The 15,613-nt window shown below is 58.8% G+C and overlaps 2 protein-coding genes across 3 annotated transcripts in view; both read right to left on the bottom strand.

The window, feature by feature from the left end:
* Positions 1-414: 414 nt before the first annotated feature.
* Positions 415-12,108, bottom strand: CHRM1 (cholinergic receptor muscarinic 1). Of its 2 annotated transcripts, XM_053925521.1 has the most exons (4): positions 12,087-12,108; positions 11,458-11,568; positions 10,913-11,005; positions 415-2,934 (listed from the first exon to the last, which is right to left on the bottom strand). In XM_053925521.1, exon 4 carries the CDS (start codon positions 2,854-2,856, stop codon positions 1,474-1,476), a length of 1,383 nt encoding a protein of 460 aa, XP_053781496.1. In that variant the 5' UTR covers positions 2,857-2,934; positions 10,913-11,005; positions 11,458-11,568; positions 12,087-12,108; the 3' UTR covers positions 415-1,473. The 2 variants fall into 2 exon arrangements, with proteins under 2 accessions (XP_053781496.1, XP_024430093.1); XM_024574325.3 differs by lacking the exons at positions 10,913-11,005; positions 12,087-12,108 and having other exon boundaries at positions 11,458-12,014.
* The window catches only part of LOC112317379 (solute carrier family 22 member 6-like), a 33,247-nt gene continuing 24,729 nt past the window's right edge, over positions 7,096-15,613 (bottom strand). The window contains 2 exon segments of the mRNA XM_071221359.1: positions 7,096-7,176; positions 10,913-11,005. Coding sequence (XP_071077460.1) covers positions 7,096-7,176; positions 10,913-11,005 — 174 coding nt within the window.

Below are 15,613 nucleotides of genomic sequence, written 5' to 3'. Positions count from 1 at the left end.
AAGCCCGGGTGTTGCTTTGTGGGGTAAGCTTGAAGAGTCCTCCTGGATCAGTGGGCCTCAGTCTCCCCATCTGAAGATGGGGCTTTGGGCCAGTTTGGTCCTTGCAGGGTGTGACAGGGCCCCCAAAAGAGCCACAGATGGCAAAGCTGATAGAGAATATGCTGGCCTATGGGCAGGGGCAGTTTATTTAGCTTAGCTTTTCTCTTTCCAGTCTCCTGGTCCGCCCATTACAGCCCTTCTCACCTGAGCCGGGAGCACTGGGGTGCTGGGGTCCACAGGTTTCAGTAGACCCAGCCACGCAGTGCTGCCCCTCCTGGGGTCACCGTCAGGGAGGTGACCCCCATTCCCTGCCCCATCTTGCCCTGGCCTAAGACCAGGTCCTTGGTCCAACACAGGGAGGAAGGATCCTTAGCATCCGCTGATTATGTGGCTTTATTCACAGACTCAGCACTTGCTGAGGGTGGAAGGAAAGAATATTTGGGGCCAGGCTGGGCCTGGAGGTAAGGGTGGCTGGGAGACCATGCATGGGTGGGACTGGGAAGTTGGCAGGAGAGAACCTGTTGGCCTGGCCAGGCCTGTGGGGGGCGGGCCAGGGGCACGCAGCATGCAGGAGGCCTGGCAGGGTCTGCAGGGGCAAACCTATCCAGGTGGTGGCTGGGAGCCGGGGAGGGACTGAGGGCTTCTCTCGGGCAGGGCACACAGGTGTGAGGCTGGACAGCAGGCGCCCCTGCCTCCCACTCCAGGGAAACGGCATAGAGGGACAGTCAGGATACCTGGGGCCTGGTCCTGCTGCTGCCTCAAGGCTTGATGTGTGACTAGCCAAGCTGGTCCCCCTGGTGCCATTGTCTTGCTGATGCTTGGACATTTGCCTTGGGGGTGACCCACATAGGGATGCTCTGAGGACATTGGTAGGGAGGCTGGACAGTCCTGGAGAGTGTGCCTAGGGCCCAGCTGAGTGGGCTGTGCCTGTGGTGGGAGGGGATCCCCAGCCAGGGGCTGGTCCCTTTGAGCCAAGCTTTTCTCTCAACGTTTCGTGCCAGTTCCTTGATGTGGCCCCAGGGGGCGCCATTCCCACCCCAATCCAGGCCGTCCAGGGGGCCAAGGATGACAGTGATAGTAAACCCTCTTTCCCCAGGCTGTCCTGCTGGCTCCCAGCAGACTTCCTGCCTAAAAGCAAACAAGGAATCCAAAGGCCAGATCCTCCTCCTGAGCCTTCTTCCTGGTGAAGAGCCCATTCCCACCCAGCAGGGAACAGAAAAACCAGTTCCCCAGGTTTGCTCCCTGCCTGGGAATAGCAAAGTGTAGAAAGTTGGCAGCGTCTCTCTGGGCTCCTCGGGAAGGTGACCTCGGGGCCTGGGAAGCCTGGAGAGGCCTGAGCAGGGCCCAGGGTCTGAGGTCACAGCCCCTGTCCGCCGTTTACTGGGCTCTGGGCTCTCCCAGGGACAGGGGTGGAGGGAAGAGGGCGAGGGGCCATCAGCACTGGCGGGAGGGGGTGCGGTGCACAGAGCCAGGGCGCTTGGGGATCTTGCGCCAGCGCCGCTTGTCCCAGCGGCAGAGCAGCAGCAGGCGGAAGGTGTCCCGGAAGGCCTTGTTGCAGAGGGCGTAGCACATGGGGTTGACCGTGCTGTTGACGTAGCAGAGCCAGTAGCCCAGCTCCCACAGGGTCTCGGGGACGCAGTCCTTGCAGAAAGTGGACACCAGCACCATGATGTTATATGGTGTCCAGGTGAGGATGAAGGCCAGCAGGATGGCGCTCAGGGTCCGAGCCGCCTTCTTCTCCTTGACCAGTGAGAAGGTCTTCCGCTTGGCCAGCTGCTCCTTCCCGCGGGGCTTCTGGCTCTTGCCCGTTCTCTCACGTCCCTTCCGAGTCGGCCTCTTGACAGTGTTCGGGGAGCTCCGTGGGGGCTGCTTGGTGGGGGCCTGCGCCTCCGGGTCCACCATGGGCATCTTGATCACTACCTCGGAGCCAGGCTCCTCGCCCTCAGAGGACGTGAGGGACTCCATGGAGCCTTCGTCCTCCTCCTCCTCCTCCTTCCAGCTGTAGGCCTGCAGCAGCCTGGGGGCCCGGCAGCAGCGACAGCAGCGCCCTGGAGGGGTGTCCGCTGAGCCCTCAGCCCCTGGCTGGGACCGTTCTGAGCTGCTGCTGCTGCCGCCCCCCTTCCCTGCCGTCTCGGAGCCCTGCAGAGCCGCCAGCTCCCGGGCCCGGTTCTCCGTCTCCCGGTAGATGCGCCAGTAGAGTATGCACATGACCGTGACGGGGAGGTAGAAGGCGGCCATGGCTGTGCCAAAGGTGATGATGGGCTGGGAGAGGAACTGGATGTAGCACTGCCCGGCCAGCACCGTCCGCTCCCCTACCAGGTACTGCCAGAAGAGGATGGCGGGGGCCCAGAGGACGAAGGAAACCATCCAGGCCAGGCCGATCATCAGGGCCGCCCGGCGGGGTGTGCGCTTGGCGCGGTAGCTCAGGGGCCGGGTCACGGAGAAGTAGCGGTCAAAGCTGATGAGCAGCAGGTTCATGACAGATGCGTTGCTAGCCACATAGTCCAGGGCCAGCCAGAGGTCGCAGGCCAGCGTGCCTAGGGCCCAGTGGCCCATGAGCAGGTACGTGGTGTAGAGGTTCATGGAGAAGGTGCCGATAATGAGGTCAGCGCAGGCCAGGCTGAGCAGGAAGTAGTTGTTGACCGTCTTGAGCTCTGTATTGACCTTGAAGGAGATGAGTACCAGCAAGTTGCCTGTCACTGTGGCCAGTGACAGGAGGCCCGTGGTGATCCCGATGAAGGCCACTTGCCAGGGACCCTTTCCTGGTGCCAGGACGGTGATGTTGGGGCTGACAGCAGGCGGGGCCGAGGAATTCATGGTGGCCGGGTGGGGGGCTCAGGGCGCAGCCCCTTCCTCTAGTCACAGGACAAGGCTTCCTCAAGGGGAGATCATCACCTGAAAAGAGAGGACGGGGGCTTCGGTTGGGCCGCCGGAGACCTCCCACTGCCTGGAGTGGCAGGTGCGGAGAACACAGCCTCCACCCTCCCAGAGCTTCAGGCCAGACATCATCGCCCCCCCTGACTGGCTGGTCCCTTCCTGTTCTGGTGCCTGCACACAGTCATTTATAACGCACGGCCCCGGCCATGAATGGGTTTGCCAGCAGCGTGGGGGTGGGGTCAGCTCTGGAATCCAGACATCCGAGTCCTCATTCCAGCTTCACCATTCAGACTCTGGGCCTCAATTTTCTCCTTGGGAAATTGCGACTAATTCTTGTCTCGCCTAAGTCACATGGCAGAGTTGGGAGACGCGCTCTGTACACGGCACTGCCAAATTCTCAAAGTGTTTCACTCAATTTTATTAAAGCTCTCATTTACTGAGCAGTTACTACACACCAGACACAGTGCTAAGCACTTCATTGAATTACTGAATCTAACTGTCGGACATCTCTTGGAGGAAGGCCTCTTAGGAGCCCTGCTTCACTGAGGCAACCAGGGCTGCAAGGCCTGGTCACGGTGGCACAGGCGGGGAGGATGGTTAGAACCCACTTTCTCCTTCTCTTTGAGCACGTGGAGCTCCAGGGGGATAATTCCATCAAATAAGGAGACATGAGAAGGCAGGGCAGGGCTCCAGAGAAGAGAAGGGGCAAGAGATGAGAGCAGAGGGGTGCTATGTGTAAATGTGTGTCTGTGGGGGGGGTTGGGGGGTCCAGAGAGAGAGAGAGGGTTGGGCAGTGCGTGGAGCTGCCTCCAAGCCTCTGTGAGCACAGCAGGGAGGGCCGTGCTGGGCCCGGATGCGCCTGGTGGCAGAAGGTCTGCAGTAAAAGCAGGCAGCGGGGGCAGGGGACTCAGCTCCCAGATAAGCGGGCTCTGGCCCCAGATGGGGTGTGGGAGGCCCCTCTGTCTCCCCACTCTGTTCCCGGACTCCAGCTGAGTGGGGGGCAGCAAGGAGAACGGGAAGATCCCCCAGACTGTTCTTGAAACTGGAGTCCAGCCCAGGCGCTAAGTGTGGGGAAAGGGAAGAGCAAGGACTCTTAGTGACTTCCTGGCCAGGCAGGCGGCGCCCCAGCTGTGTTTGGGCAGGTCCTCTCCTGTTCTGGGCCTCAGGCATCCATCTGTCCATTGAAGAGACTGGGGTCTCCTCCTACCTGCAGCTGTGGCTTCAGGGGCTGTGTTGTGGGAAAACGTCCATGGGAGAGATTCTGGACAAGGGCTCACCAAGCCCTGGTGTTCCTGGAGACCTGGTCTGTGACAGAGAGATTAGAGCGTCATGCCTGTGGGCAACAGCTCGTAGTGAACTATCAGTGTGTGAGAGTGACTCTCAGTGTGGAGAGGCCAGAGAGTGCCCCACAAGCAAGAAGGACCATGGCCGCCGGTGTGTCCGGGACAGTTTGCACATGAGGGGCACGCTGAACATCCTGGGTGAAGGACCCAGGCTCCGGAGCCACACTGTGTGCATTCGAGTCCAGGCTGCCCCTCGCCTGCGTGTGTAATCTCTGAGAGATTACACGGGGTAGCACTAGTCCCTAGCTCACAAATCAAGGAGCTGCTGCGAGGCTTAAAGGAGCCGACAGATGTGAAGTGCCCGGAACAGCCCTGGCGCAGAGGCTCCCATGACTCTTAGCGCGTGGGGCCGTGAGGGCTCCCTGCTGCCCAGGAGCGCCCGACCCCACGACAGTGGCAGCAGGCACCAATCATCGCTGTTATTTGGCGCTCGCTGCATGCCAGACGCGGCTCAAAGCGCCCCTGTGCCTTATTACAGTAATGGTAACGGGGAGCCTATGACCCAGGCATTGCTCTTCTCTCCAGAGAAGAAACTGAGGCTGAGAAAAGCAAGAGAATTTGCACAAGATACACGAGTAAGGTAGGAAGCGGGATTTGGCGGGATTTGGACACCAGCCTTGACAGGTTGCCCCGCTCACCTCTGGTCCCTCTGATCTGAACCCAGTGCCGTTTAATGCCCGTTGCACAAATGGAACAACTGAGGCCTGGAGAAAAGGGGGGAGCCGGCATCGTGTTGCTCCAGGTGTCCCAGCTCCTTGATTAGGTGCTGCCCACCCCCCAACTCCCAGGGGCCTCCAGGCGGCGCTGTAGCACCCAGCGGCAACCTGAGCCAAACCGTGAAAAGGCTTTATTAGGAAGAGGAGCCTGCTGGCCCCGCTCCTTCACAGCTGTAGGGGCCTCCTTCCGAGCGGGGGCCAAGCACTCCACCCACCACTGCACCTGGTCCTTATCATTGTAGAGATAGGACGAGGGGCAGGCAAGTTAGGCACTTGCCTTGGGTGCACAATTTAAGGAGGTGCCCCCAAAACTCAGTCATCAAGAAAATAACAGTGCAAAGTAATACTTAAAAGTGGAGATTAAGGCAAAACATCCATAATAAAATTTTACACAAAGACAGGCCCCCACGCTGCACTCACACACACACCTCTATCCTGCCTCGCCCTCATCCTGGCCCCGGTTCCAAAGAAACTTTATTTACAAAAGCAGACGGCCCCACCGCCTGTGGGCTGTAGTTTGCTGTTTGAGTTCTGAAAATGTTACATTACTACAGTGTTTATCCTGAGTTTTACTCTGAGGCGAGTGCCTCCCTCACCTCGCCCGACTGACTCCAGCATCGTGGACCACAGACAGCCCTGGCTCTGAGTCTCAGAGCTGCCCTCCCTGGCTGTGCAATCGTCAGCAATCGCTTAGCCCTTCCTGTCCCAGCTGCCCTGCATCCCCCAGCTGATGGGGACAACAGCATCCAGTGCACCTGGCTCTGAAATGACGCTCAGTTAAAGGCCTCGGTTATTATTCCTGACTCCTCATGCTGATGTGCCGCCCAACCGCTCTGGCCCTGGCCCTTCCCTCTCAGACCCAGGCACGGCCCCTCTCGGGTCCCCGTACTGCTCCTCTGTACAGTGGAGCAGTTGGACCAGCCTGGTGTCTGCGAAGAGTTTACAGGACCCTGCAACCAACATCTCAAGATGCTGAACAGAAAGGTCCCAAGTCCCCGAGCTGAGGCTGCAGAAGCCGACGGCTTACGTGTCCTCTCAGCCAGGCCTCGAGGTGGGAACCGCTGCCCATCGTGACCGCTGCCAAGCTCTCGCTGGAAGCTAGCTAAGGCTTCGATGAATTAAAAAAGAAAAAAAAAGGCTTCAGAAGGGGGGGACCTGAGAGAAGAAGGGGTCCTTGGAAGTGAGGAGGCTGGAGTCCTTCTCCTTAATGGCTAGAAGCCCCTTCCAACTTTCTCATTTTTTAAAAAATATCCTCATCCAAGGACATGCTTACTGATTTTAGAGAGAGGCGAAAGAGGAGGGAGAGAGAGGAAGAAAAACATTGATGTGAGAAACATTGATTAGTTGCCTCTCCTACGTGCCCCGACCGGGGACTGAACCCACAACCTTTTGGTTTATAGGACAGCACTCCAACCAACCGAGTCACACTGGCCAGGGCTAACTTTCTCACCTTAAACTGCTAGCCACCAGAATGAGTCACCTCCTCCACACTAGGCACTCGATGTACGATATTACTTCCCTTAATCTACGGTGCACCTCAGCGCGGGGTGGGGGGCTCTTAGCTCTTTTTGTTTTTTTTAAATTGCATTTCTTTCCATTACCATTTAGTTCCCTTATCCTCCCCCCATCCTGCAACCCCCACACTGTGGTCCACGCTGTGTTTTATAGATGAAGATGCTGGGGGGTGTGGCTGAATGACTCCCTGATGGTCTCTCACAGGAAGTGGGGGAGCTGGGACTCTGTCCGCCTGCGTTCTTCCTACTGGGCTGACCTATGAGCTGTAAGGCCTAAGGCCTCTCATCTGAAACAAAGGGGGGAAGGAGAAGACTAGAGGTTCTGGGGAACCAGACCCTGATTCTTACCACCCCTGGGGCTTCTGAGCTCCTGGGACGCAGCTCAGGGCAGCTGTCAAAGACCCTGCCTTTCCTCCTCCATCAGAAGCAAGCCAGTCCTCCCCCGAACCTCTCTGGGACAGAGATTCGCTCAGGAGGAGGTTTCTGCTCTGGTCTCTGCTGTGTGCCCTTGGGCGAGTCTCCTTAACCCTGGGCTGGGGGCAGTTCTCTGACTGTTCAAGGCGACTGCCAGGTGGCAGGATTATGGCTGCAAAAGAACGGGGCTTCCTATGACTGCAGCTGGTCGAGCTGGGGGTTGGTGCTCTGGGCTGAGAGTCGGGGTGCTAGGGTTCGGCAGCCCCAGGATTTCTGCAAAGGAAGGGCTTAGAGTCAGCCACCTGGTTGAAAGGGAGGCTGGAGGCTGGATCTGCCTAGCATATACTGCGAAACATCCACAGGGGGTGGGGGTGGGCGCAGGGGTTGGGGAGAGGACTCCCCCAGGAAGTCCTTGGCACTGCCTCTGCCCAGCTTTAAGCCCTGTCTGTACCCTTGTCTCGCTGGATGGCTCTTCTGTCGGGTGCGTGTTTGTGGGTGAGGGTGTGTGCTCTACTGCATAAGAACAAGAACGTGGCAACCGCGTTCATAAGAACAAGAAGTGGTGGGGGCTGAGTCACTTCGTAGGGATGCATTGCAACTCATCCTCTGAGGGTGTCACTTCTGGGGTACAGGAAGGTGGCAAGGAAACGGGGAGGTGCTTTTCTATCCAGGATTATGGTTTCCTGATGAGAGTTTTTGGGAGCTTTTAATTACTACTACTAATAATAGTAATAGTAATATTATTTAATTTAAATAATAATAGTAATATTATTTTATTGATTTTTAGAAAGGGGGGCAGAGAGAAGCACTGATTTGTTGTTCCACTTATTTACGCATTCATTGGTTGGTTCTTGTATGGTTCGTACCCTGACTGGGACTTGAACCCACAGCTTTGGCTTATTGGGATGATGCTCTAACCAACTGAGCTACCTGGCCAGAGGTAATAACATTATTATCATAGCAAATGGTATTTACTGACTGCTCACAATATACCAGACATGGCTGTAACCATTATATACATTATTATGATTTTTAATTCTCACCCAAGGATATGTTTATTGCTTTTATAGAGAGAGGAAGGGGGAGAGAAAGAGAGAGACAGACAGACAGACAGAGAGAGACAGAGACAGACAGAGAGGGAGAGACATTGATCAGTAGCCTCCCCTATGTGCCCCGACTGGGAACTGACTGGGAACTGACCGGGAACCAAACTGGCAACCTTTTGGTGTACAGGATGACGCTCCAACCAACTGAGCCACCTGGCACGGCCACATTATACACATAATTTAACTGACCCATTATAATTCCTTGCAAAGTAGATTCTATTACCCTCAATTTGCCAAAGGGACAATTTGCTTGAGGGTCTCTAAGCCTCCGAGGACCTTGCAGCGAGTTCATCGGCAACGCCACCAGGATCCGGGCCCAGGCAGTCTGTCTCTGAGACGAGCCTCTCAGAACCCCCCTCGAAACTGCTCTTGTGGGGGCGGGGGGCTCAGCAGCCTCCTCCACCACCTGGACAAGCTTGACCAAACCCTCGCGTGCAAGCCAGCCGATAGCGAGGAGTCAGTCCTTCCTTTAGGACCTGGCCTGAGTGTGCGTGACAGGACCTGCCGTCTGTCTGTGTGATGTATGGTGACAGTGGGGTGAGAGGCGGAGGCGTCGCTGTAGCTCTCTGAGAGGCAGGGTGGGGGCTGTGTCTGCCTCATTCACTTCCTTCGCCCAGGGCTTAGCACATAGTAGCTGCTCAATAAACGTTTGTGGAATAAATACATGACTGTATCCTTGGAGTCGTCCTGCTTGGTTTCAGGCCCAGGGGCATGAGGATGAGCCCGCAGGGGTCGGGACCAGATCCAGAGTATGGTCCCTCTGTTCCCTCTGGTTCTGTATTTCCTCACCTGCCAGGTCCCTGTCCCTGAGGTGAGGCCCTGCCTGGCTTGAGAACACAGGAGAAGAACAGCCCCTGGCATTGTCTTCTGTGGACCAGGAATGGACCAAGGAAACCCTGATTCACCTGCCACCCAAGAGGGAGTGAGGGAATAAGACAGGCAGGGGCGTGGGGCGGCGCCTGCCAGTGCAGGGGAGGAAGAAGTCATCCTGGACTCAAACGGTTAAGGGATGAGGTCAGAGCCTCTCACAGGGCAGGCCAGACTATTGACCGCCAGTGCCCTGGACAAATCCCCGGGGGCTGTGGATCTGGATGGTGAGAGGAAAGGGGAGGGGAGGGAGCCAAGGGGTGGGGAGGCTGGGCGAGATTGCTGGGAGTGGGATTCCTGAGCACTAGGGTCCCCTCAACCTGAGCATTGGCAGTGGAGTGGAGAAGGGGAGGCAGAGATTGGGGGGGTGCTGGTAAAAGATTCAAGGAGGAGGAGCGAAGCCATCTTGTGATTCTGGGCCTGGGAGCCCGCAGAACCCAGACTGGAAGGAACAGGCAATATTGGGGAGAAGGAGGTAAAGGTGGGGGTGGTGCCGCTGGGCAGCTGGGACCTCACACGTGTAGGGACCTGTCTCTTCTCTTGGGGCCAGGCTGTCAGAGGTAGCTTTCTCCCCCTGGCTTAACTTTTTTCTGAAGGTAGCTCTAGACGCATTAAAGGTACATAAAACTTCCACCTCTGATGCCTGGCCTTGGAAACCAGAGGGCAAACAGATACAATTTATCACACTTTCAGGCTCAACAGTCTCCACCGGAAGCAGCATCTAGCCCTGGGGGGTAGGGTGGGGGGAGCAGCCAGGAGTTAAATGCTCACAAATGCATGGCTGAGCCAGAAGAGGAGCTCAGCCCCGGCACCACTGCCAAATACCCTCACTGTGGATGGATCTTCAGGGGCGGCCAGACTTCAGCCGGACCGTTCCAGGGCCTGGCAGTTAGGTTAGCAGGCTGGGCCCTGGACCGCACTCTCCAGGAAGCGTCAGAAGTGCTGTGCCCTCCTGCCCCTCTCCGTTCGCCCCCTGCTCTTCCCTCCTGTGCTCCCATCCCCACTTCCTTTCTTCTCTCTCCCTCCCTCCCCCATCCTTCTAGGCATCACCATGGCATCGCAGCGGAGCAGAAACCCAGTGAGATAGTCACCCACTTCTCCCCACCCGCCACCTGCCAGAGCCCAAGCCCCTGCCTCCCAGGGCTTGCCGCTCCCCAGCCCCACCATCCTGCTCAGGCAGGTGGGAGTGTTGCACTGAGGATGAGGAGAACGGGGTCCAAGCCCCACTTGGACCACTAAATATCCCTTCTGGGGCCACAAACATGTCGCTTCTCCTTTGTCAGTCTCAGTCTCTCCACCTGGACGATGGGGAGGTTCCTTTCTAGGTGTGACGTGACCTCTGCCTAACCCCTCTTTTGGCTTTGGGTTCAGCTCTCAGACCTCCAGGCCCCAACCCAGGAGCCAAGAGTGGAATCTCTGGCAGCCCTGTCTCATCTTGCCACCTCCTCCCCGCCCTGCCACTCTGCCTTCCATGTCACACTGGAGACCACGATCGGGGCTTGCCCAGTGGCTGAGGTCAGGGGGCAGACAACTAGCTCTCCGCAGACAGCTCGGGGAGCAGGAGACTCTCGGGGTGCAGGAGACACTCTGACTCCTTCCCGCCAGCTGGTCAGGGCCTGGGTCAGTCTGGGTGGAGCTGCAGGTGCATTTTGTGGGAGGAGGTGCACCCTCTGTCCGCTGGCACCCATCACACCTAAGCAGCACTGTCTGAAGGACCCATGACAGCTGACCATCCCTCCCCGGCCGCCAGCCCAGGAATGGGCAACTCTGCAAGGATCAAGGCTTGAGGCTCCCAGCCCATTCCCGCACCGTGGAGCCTGGGGGTACTGGGACGGGTATGTGGCATTGGTGCCCTAGGACTGAGACCTGCCCTGAGGTAGCCCAAGGCACCGAGAACACTGGGAGTGCCCTCTGGTCCCCTGTACATGTCGGCACCATGTTCCTGGACAAGCATGGCCATCCATGTGCCCATTTGTCCCCGGAGAGCCCTGGGGCTCTTGGCCTGTTCTCCTGCTGGCTTCTGGCCCAACACCCACCTTGGCATCCAGCTTGTCCATCTGGCCAGCAGCCTGGTTCAGTCCATCTTGGGGGGGCTGAAGGTGGATGGGGGTGGTGGGATTCAGAATTCCCTAAGGGGGAGGAGAGGAGGGGTTCTGGGACTGGTACCCCAATAGTGGGGATCAACCTCCCACAGGACGCTAGATGGCAAGCACTGCCCCCTGACCCCCTGCCCTTCCCGCTCTTTCCCTGGGCTTCCGGGGGCTGTGCCTGCTACGTGGTGGCCTGATCCCTTCTGGGCTCCAGGTCCAGCTTCCAAAGGGGGTCTCCATCTCCTCTGCCAGTTGACCCCCCCCCCAAACATCAGGTGTATCCACGCAAAGCCAGGGGGTAGGGTGTTTGGAGCAGCCAGGGTTCAATGCTGCAGAGCCCCCTCGGCCTCTAGCCCCCTCCCCAGCCCCCTCTTCTCTTTGGGGTCCATCCTCATTTCCTTGTAGTCCGGTCCCTGCCTAGATCCCAGGACCCGGCTTCTCCAGCCCTCACCTCAGTGAGGCCCCTCCCAAACCCTTCCAAATGTACTCACCATGGGGCCGGAGAGGGGTCTGTAGGGTCCTCAACCCCACCACTTCCTGGGGGCCGGCGGTGGCTCCAGGCACCCAAACACCTGGCTCCCGGGGGGTAGCTGCGTCCTGTGCTGGCAGCCGGAGAGGCACAGCCAGTGATTGGCATGTCCCACCCCCTGGCACGCCAGCCTGGGTTGGGGGGGAGGGAGGAAGGGAGAGAGAGGGAGGGAGGAAAGGAAGGGAGGGGAGCTGGAGGGGAGTCTCAGGCAACGTCTGGGGTTGGACGGGGACCTGGAGCATGCCCCCCTCCTCCACCAGGGTCCCCAACTTGAGCCCCGAGAGGGAGGGGGCAGGCCATGAGGAAGACGAGCCCAGGAAGGCTAAAAGTCCAGAGCGAGAGAGAAGGCGGATGCAGAGAGACAAACACCCACACCCACTGCACACAGACTCAGCGGCGCACACACACCCTCACAAAAGCACACTCTGTTTCCTCAGGCTCCTTCCCCCACCCAACCTTGGAGCCCCCAGCCCGCAGGCACCGTGGCCGACACATGCTCCCCGGGGCTCACATGCCTCCTTCCCTCACACACGCTCTCCACCCCCCTGCACATGCCCACATGCCCACCCACCCACCCACCCAGCCCCACACCCTGTTCTTCTCCCTGCTGCGAAGGAGCTAGATTCCTTCTGTTTGGAAATGACACATTGGGACTCATGTGAGAGGCTCCGACTTGGAACAGACCCAGAGGGCTGGTGCACCCGCCCCGGGGCTGAGCGGACGTGCCCGTGGGCCGGGCTGTGTGCTTTTGTGTTAGTCCCTGCTGCAAACCCGGTGTATGGGTGTCTGATTTTCAGGGGTGGGGGGGGCTGTGTGCCTGCTCCACGCAATGCTGAGTGCCCTGCACACGTGTGCCCCTGAGTACTCACGTCACCATGCAGCCTTTGGAAATACAGGTGTCAACCTGTTGGTCTGGAGCCAGGATGCGTGTGTACACGCGTGTCTGTATTTGGTGTGTGTCTGAATATCGCCTAACTGTGGAACTTGTTAATTCTGACAAGTGAGGCAGCCTCTATCTCCCTGCCTGTTCCACCCCCAGCTTCCACTTGGAAGACAGACAGACAGGCAGACAGACAGCTCTCCTCCCAGCTTGTCAAACTCTGTCTCCCCTGACTCCCACTCGGGGCTCACAGGTGTGTACCTGGGAAGTGACAAACCTGCCCTTTGTCTCACCTCAGCCCCACTGCTTGGCCAGCCACCCCCTCCCCCGCCAGTTTGGATTTGTGTTGAGTTTCCTCAGAGACAGAGCCCCTGGGGGGCCCTTTGCCATAGAGACTTGGGTCCTGCACCGCTCTCACCTGGTCCTAGAGGCCTCCTGGGGAGCTGACCACGAAGGAGAGATGGGGCGGCACCTGCTGGGCTGCTGTGTGCTTTGCCCCACTGGGCCATAGTGAAGCCCTGGGGGGAAGGCAGGAGCGCGATCATCCATTGTCCCCATTGTGTGGATGAGGAAACCAAAGAGGAGAATCGTCACGAATCTGCGGTGGGTGAGTGTTTGGAGGAAGGTCCCTAAGCTCTAGGCCCAGGGCTCTGGAGCCATCAGGGTTTGGGACCTGCCCCACCACTTTCCCGCTGCCCATTTCCCCACCAAGTACGCCCTCTCACTTCTGATGCCTGCGGGCAACGTGGGGCTGGAGCCCAGCCACCAGTGGAGCCAGGTGGAGAGACACTGGAGTCCCTGGGGCTTGGCCAGCAGCCATGGTAGGCACACGTGGCGGGTACATGTGGGGGCATCCTCACTTCTCAAAGCCTGCGGAGGCTAGAGCAAGCACCCAGTCCACCTCCCTTCTGAGGTCGAGGAGATAGTGCAGCTTGGAGAGGCATCTGAGCACCCCCTCCCATCCCTGATCAGCCAGTGGGTCAGGCGTCGGTCCGTACTCGACCAGTCCCTGCCCCTGGGCTGGAACTCGGGCTGCCCCCTGCTGGGTGGTCCTGGTGTGTGGCTGTGGCTCTTGGGCGCGGTGGGGCTGCGAACACTTGTGCGCATACACGTGGCTGGGTGTGGGGGTGTTAGGCCTCCAAGCTCAACATCCATTTCCGAGTCTGAATCAGGCTTTCTCTTTTTTTGCCCCCTCCCCCCAGTCTCCTTGGTCTCCCTTTTCTCTTCTCCCACCGCCTCTGCACACGTCCCTGTAGAAATAAAAACACTTATTTTGTAGGCGGGAGAGGAGGGTGTCCAGCTACCCCCTGCCCCTCCGGAGGGCCCCTCTCTGTCCTCTTTACGGCGGTGCAGCCCGAGGAGGCAGGAGAATAACGCGTCCCATGGCCCCCTCCCCGCCCCGCCGCGCCCCACCCCACCCCATGACTTCTCTGCCCGGGGCTCCATGGCTAGGTCCCAGGACCAGATGGGGAAACTGAGGTACGAAGGGAGAAGGGAGGTAGGGCCGGGAGCAGCTCTCCCACCCAGCTCTCTCACCGCCCCCGCACCCGCGCCCGATTTAGCCACAGGGAGGCTGGGAACATTGTCTTTATTTTAAGCCGCCGAGTGCGGCACGAACGCGGCTGCTCGCGACAAAGGGCTTCGCAAAGCAGCGGCAGGAGGCGCACGTGGGGGTCCGTCCCCCGCCCCCACCGGGCGACCACCCCCCCAGCCGCCAGGCAGCGGCCCGGCCTGACCTCAGCCAGTTCCGTCTTGTCTGGCCGAGTGGGAACCGCGTGGGCGCGGCACACCTGGGTCTCCGATCCTACCAGTTGCTATTTTTGGTCACTTGGCGAAGGATTCACCCCTCCAGGCCGCCGAGGGAGCGCGGGGTCGTCCCCGCGCGGCTGGGCCCCTCTCCCAGCCTCCTCGCCAGGGATGGGAAGGGAAGAAGCTGGCCTGGGTGCGAACCCAGTCCTGTGGCTTCCCAGTTGAGCCGCCCTGAACAAGTTGGTGGTCCTCCCTAGGTCTCTGTTTCTTCATCAGTGCCGTGGGAGTTAGAGACATCTTCCTGACGGCGCTGTTTGATGATTAGTTTTGCATGTTAAGCGTGGCACGGGCAAGCGTTTGCTGCAAGTGGAGGCCATTATTGTTATTTATAGCTCGCACTGACCACTTGCTATGTGCCAGGCGCTGCTAAAGCACTCTGAATGCATGAACTTGCTTGATTCTCGCTACATCTCTCTAAGGGAGGTTTTATTATTATTATTATTATTATTATTATTATTATTATTATCATCATCATTATCATTATCAATTATTATTCCCATTTTACAGATGAGTACTTTTACAGACAGCGCGCATCCGGGGGCTCCCCACGGGGTACGGTGGGTGCGCCTGACGCCATCCTGGAGCTGGGGTCCAGGCTGCAGGTCCAGGACGGCAGAGACCCCTGGAACAGCATTTTTAAAGCGCGGGATCCTGGCTGAAGGCCGCGAAGGGGTGAAGGAAGGAGTGGGCACACCCCCATGCTGTGAGCTCGCAGCCCCTCAGTCTAAACGCTCACCCTCTGCTTGCACCCACGTCCGAAGGTCAAGCCCAGGTAATCTTGCCGCTTCTCAGTGCTGCTTCTTCAGCCCTGGGAGAAGGAGGCCGAAGTGAGCGATCTTCCTCGCCCCCACCAGACCTGCGAAGCTGCGCTGAATGGTCCTCAGTGCCGTGGGAAGGGACGTGGGTTGGCGTTCTCACCTGCCGTCCAGGTGACCTCCATTGAGAGCCAAGGAAGGAGGCAGCCGGTTGGTTCTGAGGGCGCCCCTCCTTGCTCACCTTTTCCCCATCGCTTTAGGCCCCCAGCCTTGCTCCCTCTCTCCCCACTACGACGGCGGGGATCCCGAGAGAGAGAGACTAATTCCCGGATTTAAAACAATGCTAAAATCCAGGTTGGGGCTGTGGATACACCGCCCAAGGGCAGCGGCGAAAGTGGCCACAACAAAGGCCTCATCTTGGGACAGGAAGTTGGATTTTCTGAGTCTGGTTCGGAAATCAAGGCCGCGTGGAAACACTCTCCCTCCACATACCGGACGCGTTACCTCCCTGAGGGCTCTGTGCTGGGAGCTTGGGGGCAGGGGGACGGCCCAGGAGCAGCCCCCCTCCCCCACCCTGAGGAACGGGGAGTTTAGGGAGGCCGGGAGCTAGGCGCTTCCCCCGGCCTGGCCCCGGGCAGAGCGCTCCGCTCCGGGATTCTTCCAGCGGGGACTGG

This window comes from Desmodus rotundus, chromosome 5 (genome assembly GCF_022682495.2).
Source record: "Desmodus rotundus isolate HL8 chromosome 5, HLdesRot8A.1, whole genome shotgun sequence".
NCBI classification, from domain to species: Eukaryota; Metazoa; Chordata; class Mammalia; order Chiroptera; family Phyllostomidae; genus Desmodus; species Desmodus rotundus.
The sequence above is the reverse complement of the archived record's forward strand: the minus strand, read 5'-3'. Positions and strand labels throughout refer to the sequence as shown.

What these genes read in the sequence shown, in the direction of transcription:
- CHRM1 (XM_053925521.1), bottom strand. Translation starts at nt 2,856, where the DNA reads ATGAATTCCTCGGCCCCGCCTGCTGTCAGCCCCAACATCACCGTCCTG.